The following is an 18,440-nucleotide window of genomic DNA, read 5'->3' on the forward strand; positions in this document are numbered from 1 at the left end:
CAGAGCAGGCCCGAGGGGCTGTATGCTCTCCGGGAGAGACCCGCCCCCTTGCTGAGTGACAGGCTCTCCGGCCAATCCGCTTCCCCCGGGAGAGACCCGCCCCCTCACTGAGTGACAGGCTCTCCGGCCAATCCACTTCCCCCGGGGGAGACCCGCCCCTTCACTGAGTGACAGGCTCTCCGGCCAATCCACTTCCCCCGGGAGAGACACGCCCCCTCACTGAGTGACAGGCTCTCCGGCCAATCCGCTTCCCCCGGGAGAGACCCGCCCCCCTCACTGAGTGACAGGCTCTCCGGCCAATCCACTTCTCCCGGGAGAGACCCGCCCCCTCACTAAGTGACAGGCTCTCCGGCCAATGACCAGGTCATTGTCACTGGACACGGGCTCTTCCATTTCAGCCTGTGAATCGCACACAGACGGGTCGCGGAACAGACTCAGGAATTGGTCATTGACGGAACCTTCATGCGGTTCCTTCTGAGAGCGAGTGAAGCTGGCGGGCCTTGGGGAAGTGTGGCCAATGGCCGCGGTGGGAAAGCAGCTCGAGTGAGCCGGACCGCGGGAATCCACCGGAGACACGGCCATGGAGCGCCACCTTCCGGCTGTGGAGCCACATTACAGGCAGCGAGCTCACCGGCTTCCTGCAGTTCTGACCAAGGCTCATCGACCTGAAACTCGGTTTCTCTCCCTACACATGCTGCCTGACCTGCTGAGTATTTCCAGCATTTCCTGTGTTTATTCCTGCAGTTCACACCTCATTCTGGACTTAGCTGGTCATTTTGAACTACCGCCCAAAAACAATTTTAGCCCCAGACTTCGTTCATTGAAGTTTTTTGTTCAGAGCAGTCTCACCATCTTTATTACATTCATTAATCTAACAATACAAACAAAGCGAACGGAAAGAACAAAAAATGTTGTGAGACAAAAACTCTAAAGCAGGAAGTTCAGGCGCTGCTTACTGGTCTGTCAGGAGCAAGATACCCGTGGATGTAGTGGAAGAAAGTTCACGGGCACTGTTGTTGGCCACACATTGAGATCCAGAAATGAAACAAAGGTGCTCTCTTCTTCTGTAACCGCTCGAAGCAGTTTACACTTCCGTATTAGCAGAGACATGGTGTAAACAATAATATAAAAACAAAATCTACTAATACCATAAACCTGAATTGGAAAAGGTGTTTCAGGTGTATAACGCCTCATCACGAGTTCTGATGAAAAGATTCACATTCAAACCATCAATCGGCTCTTTTCTCTTTACAGATACTGACTGGTCTGCCAAGCACTGCCGGCACTTTGTGTTTTATATCCGGTAGGAACAGTTTGCCAGTGAGCCCCATCAGCTGGGAACAGATGTGTGGCACTGGAGGGGCGGGGGAAAAGGGGACAACTGAATTTGCCACACTACAGTGACAGAGCTTACTCATGAACAAAATAAGTTGAAAACCACAATATTTCTCAATGCACTGAGGGCTGTAAAAGAGATTTCACTCCAGCTTATAGGGCAGCACAGCTCAGACTGGGAGATCACCATGTGTGGAGTGCAGCGAGCACCGTGGCACAGTGAGCTGAGCACCAGCACAGCCAATCACCTTTTTATAATGTGGCTTTCTTTGTAGAAGTCCCTCAAACCTCAATTTCCTCGCTGCTTCTCCTGAAGGCACTAACTCCAGTCTCAGGAACAGCAGAGCTGAGCTCAGTTGTGTCCTCACCTGATGGCCACGTCCAGCGGGAGGAGTCACTGGAGAGCACCCAGGCTGGGGCTCTTTTCTCTAGATAAGAGAAGACTGAGGGATGATGTCGCTTTTAAAAGTTTTTAAGAATAATTTCCCCGTGACTACACAAAGCACTCTGGGTCCAGGTATATTGTGTATCAGTAAAACAGGTTTATTATGCATTAAACATCCAGTACAAAGAAGTAATACTTAACAAGAAGATAGTCACAGTCTGTTCATCGAACCCTGGCATTCCTCCGAGTGACTGTGGCGCTAATTACATTACATGGACATTACATTAAACCTACCTCTTTGACCAAGCTCAGTATCAGATTTGGTTTGATAACATTCCTGTGAAGCGCCTTGGGTCATTTTACTATGTTTAAGGTGCTATATAAATGCAACTTGTTGTTGTTTGATTCAAATCCAGGACCAAGGGGTGAAGTAACAGTCTGACACATACCGAGGGCGCTGCCTAGGATAATCCAGTAACTAGTTTCCATTCACTTTTGACCAAAGTATCTCCCAGGCACTCTCTGGAAATAAATTTCATGTCTTCAGCAACCGCTTCAGAGATTTTTTAACTGATTAATCTCCTCTCTGTACTCGGAATACAAGCCCAGATTTTGGAATTCCGCTCTCCTGACACACAGCAAGAGCCCATGTTGGGAAATTCCACAATCCCAACCTGTGCTTTTTTGAACATTGGACAGACCGTGAATGCGGATTTTCCCGACAGGGACTCGGTGTGTGCCAGGAGCACGGAAGAGGGAATTCTAGGCTCGTGTTTATTTTCCATTCTTTTTTATGATCCCATCGTCTTTCAGTCTGAAAGAAGGTCCTGCCTGAATTGTCTGATCAGCCGAGTGTTTCAGCATTTGCTGTTTTTGATATTCCCTCAGTACCGGTTTCCACCAGCAGGTGGTGATACTGCACTGTAAAACTTTACAGCGCTTTGTACAGCTCGCCATCACCATCTCCTGGCTGAAAGTGGCACTACAATCAACTGCGAGGGAACGTCAAACACTCTGGGGTGAATTTTCACTTTTACCACAACAGGCGTTAGCGGATCGGCCGCCCGTTTTACAGCCCGCACCGCAGTAAAAGTGAACATTCAGCCCGTTAAACTGGAGATTTGCAAACTCCCCGTCATCTTGAAGAGAGATAGTTTGTGTATTTCTCATCACTAATGGTGCTGATGAACTGAGGAATGTCCTCATTTTGAGAGCACAACTTATACCTGCTTTTTAATATAAAGGAGTGGGGCAGTGATGAGAAAGGGCTGGGATGGAGTTGCTGTCGGTTTTACTTTTTATTTTAGTCTTTGTTTTTATTACAGTGTCAGCCAGTGGCTCAGTTGGTCGCACTCTCGCTTCCTGAGTCAGAAAGTTGTGGGTTCAAGTCCCACTCCAGAGACATGAGCACAACAATCTAGGCTGACACTCCAGTGCAGTACTGAGTGAGCGCCGCACTGTCGGAGGTGTCTTTTTCGATGAGACCTTAAACCGAGGCCCTGTCTGCTCTCTCAGGTGGATGTAAAATATCCCAAGGCACTATTTCAGAGAAGAGTTCTGACGAAGGGTCATCGAGCTGAAACGTTAACTCTGTTTCTCTCTCCACAGATGCTGCCTGACCTGCTGAGTATTTCCAGCATTTTCTCTGTTTATTTCAGATTTCCAGCATCCGCAGTATTTTGCTTTTGTGTTTTCCCCGGTGCCTTGGCCAATATTTATCCCTCAATTAGCTTAACAAAAAACAGATTATCTGGTCATTATCACATTGCTGTCTGTGGGAGCTTGCTGTGCGCAGATTGTCTGCCACGTTTCCCACATTACAACAGTGACTACACTCCAAAAAGTACTTCATTGGCTGTAAAGCGCTTTGTGAAGCCCGGTGGTCGTGAAAGGCGCTATAGAAATGCAAGTCTTTCTTTCTTCTTCTCACATTTTATATTTTTATTGGTTGTATTTACAGTCTCATTGGGATTTTACAATGTGTAATTTGGAAATTACATTTTCTAACTCCTGACCCCTGACCTCTGCTCCTGACCCGAATGGCGTGGGGGGTCAAGTCACTGTGGCGTCATGGATGATGCAGGCCTGCCCGAGGCCCCGCCCCTTTTACAGACCCGGATCGGAGCCGGAGCAGATTCTCAGCCACTTGTTTTTATCCCAAGTCACAAAGAAAGGATAAAGTTTCCCCGTGAATTTTTTTCCAGTGAAGGTGTGGAGATGGGACTTGGTGTCCGCGCTGTAAAATGAAACTGTCCCAGACTCATAACTGAGATAAACTCCCACCTTCCCGGGGATCGGACCAGCGGGGAGACGGGATTGAGGGGAGGAGTTTACATTAAACCCATCATAACCCCGCCGGATGGTCCAGACTCCAGTCTCCGGGCTCAGTGTGAACCAACCCTTCCTCTCCACAGACTCTGCGGCTACTCCCAGAATCCAGCCCCGATTCCCCGCCACCTCGACCTCCCAGTAATGTCTCCCCGATGTGAATCCCTCCGATCCCAGCACACAGGGCCAGAATGTAAACCTCTTCCCGGTGTCAGGGAGATTCCTCCGGGTCCCGGTCCGTCTCACACTCTTCAGATCCTCAGACACCTCGAGCCATGGATTCGCTGTCTCCACATCCAGGGTCACAGAGACTGGGAGAAAAAGCAGAGAATTAGAGATATTCACCCGGGATGAGAGAAAGACTGGCCGGGGATCGGGGGAGACTGGCCGGGGATTGGGGGGAGAGACTGGCCGGGGATCGGGGGGAGACTGGCCGTGGATCGGGGAGAGCCTGGCCGGGGATCAGGGGGAGAGACTGGCCGGGGATCGGGGAGAGACTGGCTGGGGATCGGGGGGAGACTGGCCGGGGATCGGGGGGAGACTGGCCGGGGATCGGGGGGGAGAGACTGGCCGGGGATCGGTGGGGGGAGAGACTGGCCGGGGATCGGGGGGAGAGACTGGCCGGGGATCGGGGGGAGACTGGCCGGGGATCGGGGAGAGACTGGCCGGGGATCAGGGAGAGACTGGCCGGGGATCGGGGGGAGAGACTGGCCGGGGACCGGGGGGAGAGACTGGCCGGCGATTGGGGGGAGAGACTGGCCGGGGATCGGGGGGAGACTGGCCGGGGATCGGGGGGGGAGAGACTGGCCGGGGATCGGGGGGAGAGACTGGCCGGGGATCGGGGGGAGAGACTGGCCGGGGATCGGGGGGAGAGACTGGCCGGGGATCGGGGGGGGAGAGACTGGCCGGGGATCAGGGGGAGAGACTGGCCGGGGATCGGGGGGAGAGACTGGCCGGGGATCGGGGGGAGAGACTGGCCGGGGATCGGGGGGAGACTGGCCGGGGATCGGGGGGAGACTGGCCGGGGATTGGGGGGAGAGACTGGCCGGGGATCGGGGGGAGAGACTGGCCGGGGATCGGGGGGAGAGACTGGCCGGGGATCGGGGGGAGAGACTGGACGGGGATCGGGGAGACTGGCCGGGGATCGGGGGGAGAGACTGGCCGGGGATCGGGGGGAGAGACTGGCCGGGGATCGGGGGGGAGAGACTGGCCGGGGATCGGGGGGTGAGAGACTGGCCGGGGATCCGGGGGAGAGACAGGCCGGGGATCGGGGGGGGGAGAGACTGGCCGGGGATCGGGGGGAGAGACTGGCCGGGGATCGGGGGGGGAGAGACTGGCCGGGGATCGGGGGGAGAGACTGGCCGGGGATCGGGGGGGAGAGACTGGCCGGGGATCGGGTGGAGAGACTGGCCGGGGATCGGGGGGAGAGACTGGCCGGGGATCGGGGGGAGACTGGCCGGGGATCGGGGGGAGAGACTGGCCGGGGATCGGGGGGAGAGCCTGGCCGGGGTTCGGGGGGGAGAGACTGGCCGGGGATCGGGGGGGAGAGACTGGCCGGGGATCGGGGGGAGAGACTGGCCGGGGATCGGGGGGAGAGACTGGCCGGGGATCGGGGGGAGAGACTGGCCGGGGATCGGGGGGAGAGACTGGCCGGGGATCGGGGGGAGAGACTGGCCGGGGATCGGGGGGAGAGACTGGCCGGGGATCGGGGGGAGAGACTGGCCGGGGATCGGTGGGAGAGACTGGACGGGGATCGGGGAGACTGGCCGGGGATCGGGGGGAGAGACTGGCCGGGGATCGGGGGGAGAGACTGGCCGGGGATCGGGGGGGAGAGACTGGCCGGGGATCGGGGGGAGAGACTGGCCGGGGATCGGGGGGAGACTGGCCGGGCATCAGGGGGAGAGACTGGCCGGGGATCGGGGGGAGAGACTGGCCGGGGATCGGGGGGAGAGACTGGCCGGGGATCGGGGGGAGAGACTGGCCGGGGATCGGGGGGAGAGACTGGCCGGGGATCGGGGGGAGAGACTGGCCGGGGATCGGGGGGAGAGACTGGCCGGGGATCGGGGGGAGAGACTGGACGGGGATCGGGGAGACTGGCCGGGGATCGGGGGGAGAGACTGGCCAGGGATCGGGGGGAGAGACTGGCCGGGGATCGGGGGGAGAGACTGGCCGGGGATCGGGGGGGAGAGACTGGCCGGGGATCGGGGGGAGAGACTGGCCGGGGTTCGGGGGGAGACTGGCCGGGGATCGGGGGGAGAGACTGGCCGGGGATCGGGGGGAGAGACTGGCCGGGCATGTGTGTGTGCGTGTTCCTCAAAGTAGAAAAGTCCCCGGTCTGGATGAGGTGCATCCTATGTTACTGGGGGAAGTAAGGGGGGAAATTGGGGAGGTTCTGGCCACAATCTTCCAATGCTCCTTAGATCTGGGGGTGGTGCCAGAGGACCGGAGGATTGCAAATGTTACACCGCTCTTTTAAAAAGGGAAGAGTGCTAAACCTGGCAACTACAGGCCAGTCAGCCTAACGTCGGTGGTGGGGAAAGTTGTAGAGACAATAATCTGGGACAAAATTAATCAGCGTTTGGGAAAGTATGGGCGAGGAAATGAAGGTCAGCACGGATTTGTTAAAGGCAAATCGTGTTTGACTAACGTGATCGAGTTCTTTGATGAAGTAACGGGGAGAGTTGATGAAGGTAGTGAGGTGGATGTGGTGTATATAGACTTTCAAAACAAGGTACCACATAAGAGACTTGTTATCAAAATTAAAGCCCACAGGATTAAAGGGCAGAAAGTAGCGAGTAGTGGTGACTGGTTGTTTTTCAGACTGGAGGGAAGTATACAGTGGTGATCCCTGGGTCATTATTAGGGCCACTGCTCCTTTTGATATCTATTAATGACCTGGACTTGGGTATACAAGGCATCATTTCAAAGTATTCAGACGATATGAAACTTGTAAATGTTGTAAATAATGAGGAGGATAGCAACAGATTTCAGAAGGACATAGACAGGCTGATGAAATGGTCAGACAAATGATAGACAACATTTAATGCAGAGAAGTGTTTAGTGATATTTTGGTAGGAAGAATGAGGAGAGGCAATATGATCTCAATGGTACAATTTTAAAGGTGTGCAGGAACAAAGAGACCCCTGGGGGTGTCTGTACATAAATCTTTGAAAATGGCAGGACAAGTTGAGGAGGCTGTTAAAATAATATGGGATCCTTGGCTTTATTAATACAGGAATAGAGTACAAAAGCAAGGAGGTTATGCTAAACCTTTATAAATCACTGGTTAGGCCTCAGCTGGAGGATTGTGTTCAATTCTGGGCACCGCACTTTAGGAAGGATGTCAAGGCCTTGGACAGGGTGCGGAAGAAATGTAGTAGAATGGTACCAGGGATGAGGGACTTCAGTTATGTGGAGAGACTGGAGAAACTGGGGTTGTTCTCCTCGGAGCAGAGAAGGTTAAGAGGAGGTTTGACAGACGTGCTCAATATCGTGAATGTTTTTGATCGAGTAAATAAGGAGAAACTGTTTCGAATGGCAGAAGGGTTGGTAACCAAAGGACACAGATTGAAGGTGATTGGCCAAAGAACCAGAGGCGACATGAGGAAACATTTTTTACACAGCGAGTTGTTGTGATCTGGAACGCGCTGCCTGAAAGTGCGGTGGAAGCAGATTCAATAGTAACAATCCAAAGAGTATTGGATAAATAGTTCAAGGGAAAAAATGACAAGGCTGTGGGGAAAGAGCAGGGGACTGGGATTAATAGGATAGCTCTACCAAAGATGGGCCGAATGGTCTCCTTTAGTTCTGTATCATTCTATGATCACAAAAAATAAGCATTTTATTAATAGTGTCTAATCCTCCACCTGTGAGTAGTCTGCTTTCAAATCACTAAGAATGACTTTAAAACTGTACTGAACCATTTGCTAGTTTCATTGGTGTACACTAGTCGGTTTCTTCGTAAATTAAATATTTTTTAATATTTAAAAACTGTTAAAACGTGCCTACTAGTGCCTGTGCCCCTAAAAATTAGTTCAATTTGAAGAGCTTCCTCAAACGGTTACAATCAGCGGAAACTCGCCAGGCTCATTATCCCGATCTGGCGGCGGGGCCAGTTTTATGGGTGGGGTCGATAAATGGAACAACACCCAAAAGCTCAGAGGGACTTGGACTTCGAGCTTTGAGCAGCGTAAGGAGATGAGAGCTACACGCTTACAACTGTTCCTGATAAGTCCTCCAGTGAGTATCTGTCTGTCCCAGTGTAAGAATCCTGAGAAATCCCCATTTCAGATTCCCACTAGCTAACATGGACGGCATGAAATAAACATTATTCGTTGTAGGTTTAGATTGGTATTATGTAACTGTTAGTCAATGCCCGCCAATTCTTGAATAATCGTGTTTATAAACCAGTGTAATATACCTTGGGTAGACCCGGTTAGATTTTAAAATGGAAGAAAGAGGCCTTGGGTCTGCTTGACCAAATATTAAAGGTGCAGACTTTAACAAGCCTTGTTAGCAAAGCGACAGTCAGTCTGTGAGAAAAGCTGAGAGAATTAATGGAATTCCAGAGACTGAGATATGAGGCAGGGACTGTAAGATTGTTATAATTACATGTTCATTGTTTTTGTTTGAATTCTTGTTTTAATATCTTATAACCAATAATATCTTATAATCGTCAGTAAGAGATCCATAATCGTGTGTAAGGATTAAATGTAGAAGTTTGTAATCATCAACTGTATGCAATGATAACCTGAATGATGTGTAACATGTAACCCTTTTTCTTATGCTTAAAAGTCTGTGAGGAAGCTGTAACCAGATAGCCTGGGGTGAGAAAGAGATTGTCACAGTCGAATAGCCTGCAGTTAGCCTGGGAACCAAGGTCAGGTGCAGTTACCATTGTGCTGAAATGTTAGAACATCCGCAGTGAATTATAAATACAAAGGCCAACAGCAAAAGCTGTATCTCAACCTGTGGAGACATATTCCTTTAGTATTGCCATAAATACCCCAGATAAAGCCGCTTGGACCACCCAGCATCGACCTCGATACCGGCTACGGACATGACAATGGCACACCCAGCCCAGTGAACCCTGCGAAGTCCTCCTCACGAACATCTGGGCACTTGTGCTAATATTGGGAGAGCTGTTCCACAGACAAGTCAAGCAACAGCCTGACAGACTCATACTCACAGAATCATACCTTTCAGTCACTGTCCCAAACTCCTCCATCACCATCCCTGGACATTTCCTGTCCCACCGGCAGGACAGACCCACCAGGAGTGGCGGCACAGTGGTATACAGTCGGGAAGGAGTGGTCCTGGGAGTCCTCAATATTGACTCCGGATCTCCTGAAGTCTCATGGCTTTAAGGTAAAGCAAGTTCAAGGAAACCTCCTGCTGATTAACACCTACCGCCCTCCCTCAGCTGATGAATCAGTTCTCCTCCATGTTGAACACCACTTGGAAGAAGCATTGAGAGTAGCAAGGGCACAGAATGTACTCTGGGTGGAGGACTTCAATGTCCATCACCAAGAGTGCCTCAGTAGCTCCTCTACTGACCGAGCTGGCCAAGTCCTTAAGGACACAGCTGCCAGTCTGGGCCTATGACATGTGGTGTGAGAACCAACATGAGGGAAAAAGCTACTTGACCTCGTCCTCACTAAACTACCTGTCGCAGATGCATCTGCCCATGACAGCATTGGTAGCAGTGACCACTGCACAGTCATTGTGGAGATGAAGTCCCGTCTTCACACTGAGGGCAACCTGCGTCGTGTTGTGTGGCACTACCACCGTGCTAAATGGGATAGATTCAGAACAGATCAAGCAGCTCCAAACTGGGCATCCAAGAGGCACTGTGGGCCATCAGCAGCAGCAGAATTGTATTCCACCACAATCAGTAACCTCATGGCCTGACATATCCCTCAGTCTACCATTACCATCAAACCAGGGGACCAACCCTGACTCACTGAGGAGTGTAGAAGAGCATGCCAGGAGCCGCACTCGGCGTACCGAAAAATGAGGTTCCAACCTGGGGAAGCTGCAACATGGGACTAATGCTATAGACAGGGCGAAGCGAACCCACAATCAAAGGATCAGATCAATGCTCTGCAGTTCTGCCACATCTAGTCGTGAATGGTGGTGGACCATTAAACAACTAACGGGAGAAGGAGGCTCCATGAACATCCCCATCTTCAAGGATGGTGGAGTCCACTACGTGACAAGGCTGAAGCGTTTTCAACCATCTTCAGCCAGAAGTGCCGAGTGGATGATCCAAATCTGCCTTCTCCTGAGATCCCCACCATCACAGAAGCCAGTCTTCAGCCAATTCACTCCATGTGGTAGCAAGAAATGGCTGTGTGCACTGGATACGGTCAGAAGTGGGTATGTTCGCTGATGACTGCACAGTGTTCAGTGCCATTCACAACTCCTCAGATAATGAAGCAGTCCATGCCCGTATGCAACAAGACCTGGATGACGTTCAGGCTTGGGCTGATAAGTGGCAGGTAACATTCGTGCCACAGAAGTGCCAGGCAATGACTATCTTCAACAAGCGAGAGTCTAACCACCTCCCCTTGACACTCAATGGCATTCCCATTGCCGAATCCCCCACCATCAACATCCTGGGGGTCACCATTGACCAGAAACTTAACTGGACCAGCCACATAAATACTGTGGCAACAACAGCAGGTCAGAGGCTAGGTATTCTGTGGCGAGTGTCTCACCTCCTGACTCCCCAAAGCCTTTCTACCATCTACAAGGCACAAGTAAGGAATGTGATGGAATACTCTCCACTTGCCTGGATGACTGCAGCGCAAATAACACTCAAGAATCTCGACACCATACAGGACAAAGCAGCCCGCTTGACTGGCACCCCCTCTAACACTTTAAACATTCAGTCCCACAACCAAGGACTGCAGCGGTTCAAGAAGGCGGCTCACCACCACCTTCTCAACGGCAATTAGGGATGGACAATAAATGCTGACCTAGCCAGCGACACCCACATCCCATAAAAATGAATTTTAAAAAATACAGCGAAGGCTATGGGCCCTGTCAACATCCCGTCTGTCGTGCTGAAGACTTGTGCTTCAGAACTAACCGCGCTTCTAGGCAAGCTGTTCCAGTACAGCTACAACACTGGCATCTATCCGACAATGCCGAAAATTGCCCCGGTATGTCTTGGCCACAAAAAGCAGGTCAAATGCAACCCGGCCAATTACCACAATCTCCACCACCTCCAAGTTACCACCCATGTCTCACCTCCTGACTCCCCAAAGCCTTTCCAGCATCTACAAGGCACAAGTCAGGAGTGTGATGGAATACTCTCCACTTGCCTGGATGAGTGCAGCTCCAACAACACTCAAGTAGCTCGACACCTTCCAGGACAAAGCAGCCCGCTTGATTGGCACCCCATACACCACCTTAAACATTCACTCCCACTACCACCGGCGTACCGTGGCTGCAGTGTGTGCCATCTGCAAGTTGCACTGCAGCAAATCACCAAGGCTTATTCGGCAGCACCTCCCAAACCCGCGATCTCTACCACCTAGAAGGACAAGGGCAGGAGGTGCATGTGAACACCACCACCTCCAAGTTACCACCCATGTCACACACCATTCTGACTTGGAAGTATATTGCCGTTTCGTCATCGTCACTGGGTCAAAATCCTGGAACTTCCTACCGAACAGCACTGTGGGAGTACCTTCACCTCACGGACTGCAACAGTTCAACAGGCGGCTCACCACCACCTACTCAAGGGCAATTAGGGATGGGCAATAAATGCTGGCCTTACCAGCGACGCCCACATCCCATGAGAGAGTAAGCTTGCAGGGAACATAAAAACTGACTGTAAAAGCTTTTATAGATATGTGAAGAGAAAAAGATTGGTGAAGTCAAGCGTAGGTCCCTTGCAGTCAGAATCAGGGGAATTTATAATGGGGAACAAAGAAATGGCAGACCAACTAAATACATATTTTGGTTCTGTCTTCACAAAGGAGGACACAAATAACCTCCCAGAGATGCCGGGGAACATAGGGTCTGATGAAAGGGTGGAACTGAAAGAAATCAGTATTTGTAGGGAAATGGTGTTAGGAAAATTGATGGGACTGAAGGCCGATAAATCCCCAGGGCCTGATAATCTACATCCTAGGGTACTTAAGGAAGTGGCCCTAGAAATAGTAGATGCATTGCTGGTCATCTTCCAGAACTCGATAGAATCTGGAACAGTACCCATGGATTGGAGGGTAGCTAATGTTACCCCGCTATTCAAAAAAGGTGGTAGAGAAAAAGCGGGGAATTATAGACCAGTAAGCCTGACATCAGTAGTGGGGAAAATGCTAGAGTCCATTATAAATGATGTCATTGCAGAGCACTTGGAAAGCAGTGACTGGATCGGACAAAGTCAACATGGATTTACAAAAGGTAAATCGTGCTTGACTAATCTACTGGAATTTTTTGAGGATGTAACTGGTAAAATAGATAAGGGAGAACCAGTGGATGTGGTGTATTTGGACTTTCATAAGGCTTTCGATAAGATTCCGCATAAGAGATTAGCGTGCAAAATTAAGGCACATGGGATTGGGGGCAAGGTATTGACTTGGATAGAGAGCTGGTTGGCGGATAGAAAGCAAAGAGTTGGAAAAAACGTGTCGTTTTCCAGGTGGCAGGCAGTGACTAGTGGGGTACCGCAAGGATCGGTCCTAGGACCCAAGCTGATCACAATATATATTAATGATCTGGACGAGGGAATTGGGTGTAATATCTCCAAATTTGCAGACGACACAAAGCTGGGTGGGAGGGTATGCTGTGAGGAAGATGTCGTGAAACTCCAGTACGATTTGGACAGGCTGGGTGATTGGACAGAAACATGGCAAATGCACTATAATGTGGATAAATGTGAGGTTATCCACTTTGGTGGCAAAAACAGGAAGGCAGATTATTATTTGAATGGCAATAGATTGGGAGAAGGGGAAGTGCAAAGAGACCTGAGTGTTCTTGTGCACCAGTCACTGAAGGTATGCATGCAGGTACAGCAGGCGGTTAAGAAGGCAAATGGTATGTTGGCCTTCGTAGCAAGAGGGTTCGAGCACAGGAACAAGGATGTCTTGCTGCAGTTGCACAGGACCTTGGTGAGACCGCACCTTGAGTATTGTGTGCAGTTTTGGTCACCTTATCTGAGGAAGGACGTGCTTGCCATGGAAGGAGTGCAGCGAAGATTCACCAGGCTGATACCTGGGATGGCAGGAATGACGTATGAGGAGAGATTGTGTCGATTGGACTTATACTCACTGGAGTTTAGAAGATTGAGAGGGGATCTCATCGAAACCTATAAAATTCTGTCAGGCCTAGACAGACTAGATGCAGGAAGGATATTTCCGATGGCCAGGGAGTCCAGAACCAGGGGTCATAGTCTAAGGATAAGGGGTAAGCCATTTAGGACTGAGATGAGGAGGAATTTCTTCACCCAGAGAGTGGTGAACCTGTGGAATTCTCTACCACAAGGCAGTAGAGGCCAGTTCATTAAATATATTCAAGAAGGAGTTGGATATATTTCTTAAGGCTAAAGGGATCAAGGGATATGGGGAGAAGGCAGGGACAGGGTACTGAATTTGGATGATTAGCCATGATCTCTTTGAATGGCGGAGCAGGCTCGAGGGGCCGAATGGCCTACTCCTGCTCCTATCTTCTATGTTTCTATGCCAGTAATCTCATGGTCACTGTGTGATCTGTCTATACCAGTACTCTCGGTAAATGTATGACCTGTCTGTACCTGCAATCTCAATCACTAAGATCTGTCTGCACCAGTAATTTCACGGTCACTGTATGTGCTGTCTGTATCAGTAATCTCACGGTCACTGTATGATCTGTCTACCAGTAATCTCAGTCACTGTATGTATTGGGTGGTTTAATATGATTGAAAAGTATTAAACTGTTCACTCATTATTTCCTAGCTTTCAAGCTCATTTAAAGTGGTCTTAATACAGATTATTCTATAAAAAGCCAATATATATTTAGTGTATTAGGGGACAAACACCTAACTGGATGAAGAACACATCCCGCAGATGGAGTGAGCAAACGAGCTGCCACAGGGGAAAAGGTAAGGAAGGGCAGTGAATAAATAATTCAAGGGAAAAAGTAGAGGAAAAAAAGAGGATGAAGCAGCTATGGCCCACAACTCGATCAGTCTGAACAGCAGCCTGGACAGCAACTCAAACAAAACTGGTACAATCGGGCAGGCCCCAGATTCAGAGACACCCCCAAGAGGAAAAGACACCCTGGAGACAGCAAACCGACATCACCCTGAATACAGTCCATCAATCAAATTATATCCACGAATCTCAACAGACTCCAGCACATAATCAGACAAAACAAAACTGACCGACATAAAAGAACAGGTGGATGCTCCATTTCTACAGGAGATCCTCCTCACCACCCTCAGAACACACCAAGTTTGTGAGTGAGTGGGTGGGACCAATGCTGGCCGCTTTCTACTGACCCAAGTGCAGAGGATAGTCACACTAATCAACAGGAACCTTCCCATTACTCTGAGACACGCATTCCTGGAGAAAGAGGCCGCTCCATCCTAAAGAATCTCGAATAACAGGAGAACCCAAAGTGAAGCTTCAGTTCTGTGTCCTGAATGAGGTGTCCCCACATTCCCCACATCAGCAATCCTCACACTCGCCCCACGTATGGACAGCACAGTAACCATGAGTGGAGACCTAAACTGTGCTCTTCACTCCCAACGGGACAAGCTTCCAGTGGACACAGGGCACTAGGACAAGCAGCCGGAGCAATCTGGGGGAAATAGTGACCTGGTCCCACACCAACTAATAGGTCCCCTACCGAGTTTTACAAGGCCCTAATCACGGAACTTACTCTCCCGCTACTGAAACCCCTACACTATGTGCTGGAGACAAGGACACAGACACACTTAACTTAGTCACAATCATGTTAATACATATGAAGAGAAAGGTCACCACCATTGCTCATCGTAGAAAATTAAATCCCTCCTCAATGCGGACAAGAAAATATTGGCCAATATCTTAACCTCCAGATATCTCCGGCCTGGTTCATGCAAAAAAATAGGCTTCATACGGGGCCGCACATGGAGGCAAAGCACCAGCGGTTATTCAATGTGATGCACCATTGTCATACCTCTACCCTGAAACTATCCCTGGATGTATAAGCCATAATTGTCTAGGGCGAGTGGAATGATTCAAGACAATTGAGAGAATAAGCCTTGGTGACACGTTCAGCAATCCAGTGCTTGCTCCCCAGGTCCACAGTGAGCACCAGCTAACTCTATACCCCTCGCCACTCCTCCCTCAACAGGCAGAGAAAGCCTCGCTCCCAGGCTTCCTGTCCTGACCTTGGTCACGGACATGGGTTTGACACACAAGATGGAGATGGATCAGGAGATGAGTATTGTAGAGGAGGAAAGGTTCAGCTGGGAAGGGCGGTGTTTCCTGTTGCTGAAGTGTGCAAAGTATCGATGGGTTCTGGAGGCTGTGGTTCATCTGAGGGTCCCTGTGTTGGTCATGTTCGGGGAGCTGGCACTTTCAGCTGACCAGTCGATGCTTTTTAGAACATAGATTTGGTGCGTGAATAACACTAACTCCATCCAGGCCCGCTTTTAACCGCGTTCCTTAGCAACTACTTAGTTCTAAAAGATACTATCTATGATATTTTATGTATAACGAATAAAATTATGAGAGATATAAATCAGGCCAAAGGAACTGATATGAGTTTTACCGGTGTTAATGGAATCCAGCATTTCACTCCACACTGCGTACGGTAAAGGGCCGTTGAATTTTTCGATAGTCAGGGCGGTATCTACTAATGTCAGTTTATTATCGTCCTCACTAATCCTGCAAATATCAAACAATTGGTTATAAATTGACCATAAACACTTTTCTGAGCTATTTCACCAAACTGTGCAGAGTTTCAGTAAAGAGCATAGCCTACCTCCTCTTCTGACGAGTTTCTTCCTGAAATAAATAAAACACAATCTGAGTTGACAGAGACTGAGCGTCTATATCGGGACAGCAGAAATTACACCCAGATTGTTACAAGCTGCTGATAATTCCCAATTCTCACTGCTGCCCACACACAGGTAGAAAGAGGATATTACAAAAAGGATATAGAAGCACAGGAGAACGTATAAAAGAGATTTACAAGAATGATACCAGAACTGCGAGGGTACAACTAACAGGAAAGAGTGAACAGGAAAGATTATTCTCTAGAAAAGGGAAGACTGAGAGGTGACCTGAGCGAGGTCTTTAACATTATGAAAGGATTCGATGGGGCAGATGTAGAGAAGATGTTTCCACTTGTGGGGAGTCTAAAGCGAGGGGTCATAAATATAAGAGAGTCAGTAATGAATCCAAAGGAGAATTGAGGAGAAATCTCTTTACTCAGAGAGTGTTTAGAATGTGGAACTCGCTACCACAAGTTGAGGAGAATAGCACAGATGTATTTAAAAGGGAGCGAGATCAGTACATGAGGGAGAAAGGAACAGAAGGATATATTGATAGGGTGAGATGAAGTAAGGTGGGAGGAGGCTCGTGTGGAGCATAAACACTGACATTGATCTGATGGGCCGAATGGCCGGTCTCTGTGCTGTAAAATTCTGTGTAATTCTATGAGCGGCATATTTGAAAACAGGCCATCAGAAATTACACGAACAATTATTAAATGCTTCTGATAGAAACAGGATATAGTTGAAAAATCTTATTAGAGTATCAGATACTAGAAATCAACATCAGTGTCACTCACAGACACAGTGCCTCTCACACCCACCCTACCAGACACACCCACACACTCACAACATGGGACTGGAACTGGATTGGAATGTGAGTTTCAGGAGATTATTAAACTTGGGCACCACAGAAATAATTACAGACTAAATATCAAGATCACGGCAACTCATTCCCGGGGAGGTTGCAGGTATTCCCGGGATCCTGTAGATTTTGTGGGAGGTCGATTAGTTCGGTGACAATCGCAGATCCGCCCCGGATAGACAAAACAATCGATCGGTTTAAATCAGTGACGAATTATTGGGAAAATGCTGCATTTATGTCAAAATTCTCGCCCGTCAACTTGTGACTGTGAACTTTCACTGAACTAAACTGAAATATAATCCTCACCTTCAGAAATGTCAGCTCGTCCTTTTGCTCCATCTGTTTCTGCAACTTTGAGAGTTTCTCCTGAATAGAATTTAAATTCTCTTGAATCTGTCGAAGGTTTTTCTCCATTGTTTCTAGAATCTCCCCCTCTTGTTCCCTGAGATCTCGGATTAAACGCTGCTCTTTCTCACTGAGAATCTGCTGCATTTTAGCGAACTCGGATGTGATGCGGGTCTGCAGACTGCTCGACTGTTCCTACCAAATGAAATGTGAAAAATAATACGTTTTCCGCATTAAAAAAAAACCGAATCAAACTTCGAAAATCAGCAAAGGGCGATTTACCCTAATTTTGGAAATCTTCTGTTTCTGCCGCCGCTCCGTGTCTAGAGCCGCCGATTTCTTCTGTGTGAGAGAATCTAAGGAAGATTTCAGCTGATCCTGGGATTGGGAGAGAAAATCACAGAATAAAAGTGTTCGACCATGAAAATGTGATAAAATAATCAGGTGATGAAATCTGTTCCCTTTTACCTTGTAGATTCCAACAGCTTCTTTAATGGGCATGAAGCGGTGCTCTCTGTGTTCCCGCGCATCTCTACAAGTGTAACAGATCAATTTCTTGTCAGTTTCACAAAACAGCTTCAGTTCTTCCTGATGTTCCTCACAGTGAAGTTTACTTTCCTTCTCTTTCGGATTCAGCTTTAATTTTCGAGCTTTCTCGGCCAGATTCGCTAAGGCCCGACTGGCTCTGAGGTTTATTTCCGGAAACTCCGCTCTACATTCCGGGCAGGAGTTTGTCTCCTTCTTTTCCCAACATGTGATACAGGAGCGGCAGAAGTGGTGCCCACACTCCAGTGTTACCGGATCGGTGAAGAAATCCAGACAAATGGGACAAATTGCCTCCTCGGTCCAACTCTCGGCCTGCTGTCTGGAAGCCATGTTCACCCTCAGCACTTCCTGATTCAAACCGCTTTCAGTTTCCGTGTTTACTGCGCTGCCGAACAGCCTCAGTTCAGCGATTTCCCGATTAAGTTCACGGCAATACTCAGGGAATTATTTATTATAAACTAGTCTCTGTCCAATCGACTTTTACACAGGGAGATAAAACCTGGAGCAGTATAAAGGACAAACAGTGTTAGAGGGCGGAGGGGAATAATTGAACCTTGGCCGGGAGGTTGCAGGTCCGTGAGGCTTTGGCAGTGGGGGGAGGGAGAGAGAGGGAGGGAGGGAGGGAGGGAGGAGCCGGAGATGGGCGGGGATCGAGATTCCAGGGC

The 18,440-nt window shown here is 49.5% G+C and overlaps 1 protein-coding gene and 1 pseudogene across 2 annotated transcripts in view; one reads left to right on the forward strand and one right to left on the reverse strand.

The window, feature by feature from the left end:
• LOC147096341 (E3 ubiquitin-protein ligase TRIM69-like) overlaps positions 1 to 18,440 on the forward strand; it is a 189,828-nt pseudogene that overhangs the window by 50,956 nt on the left and 120,432 nt on the right. The window lies entirely within an intron of this gene.
• LOC147096342 (zinc-binding protein A33-like) lies at positions 1,856 to 18,360 on the reverse strand. The gene is made up of 5 exons (XM_085973860.1): positions 17,512 to 18,360; positions 17,191 to 17,424; positions 16,010 to 16,032; positions 15,797 to 15,912; positions 1,856 to 4,359 (listed from the first exon to the last, which is right to left on the reverse strand). Exons 1-5 carry the CDS (start codon positions 18,103 to 18,105, stop codon positions 3,827 to 3,829), a joined length of 1,500 nt encoding a protein of 499 aa, XP_085829986.1. The 5' UTR covers positions 18,106 to 18,360; the 3' UTR covers positions 1,856 to 3,826.

The sequence above is a fragment of the Somniosus microcephalus genome, unplaced genomic scaffold (genome assembly GCF_052327205.1).
Source record: "Somniosus microcephalus isolate GS21.2 unplaced genomic scaffold, FLI_Smic_1.0 unresolved_chr1, whole genome shotgun sequence".
In the NCBI taxonomy this organism is placed as follows: Eukaryota; Metazoa; Chordata; class Chondrichthyes; order Squaliformes; family Somniosidae; genus Somniosus; species Somniosus microcephalus.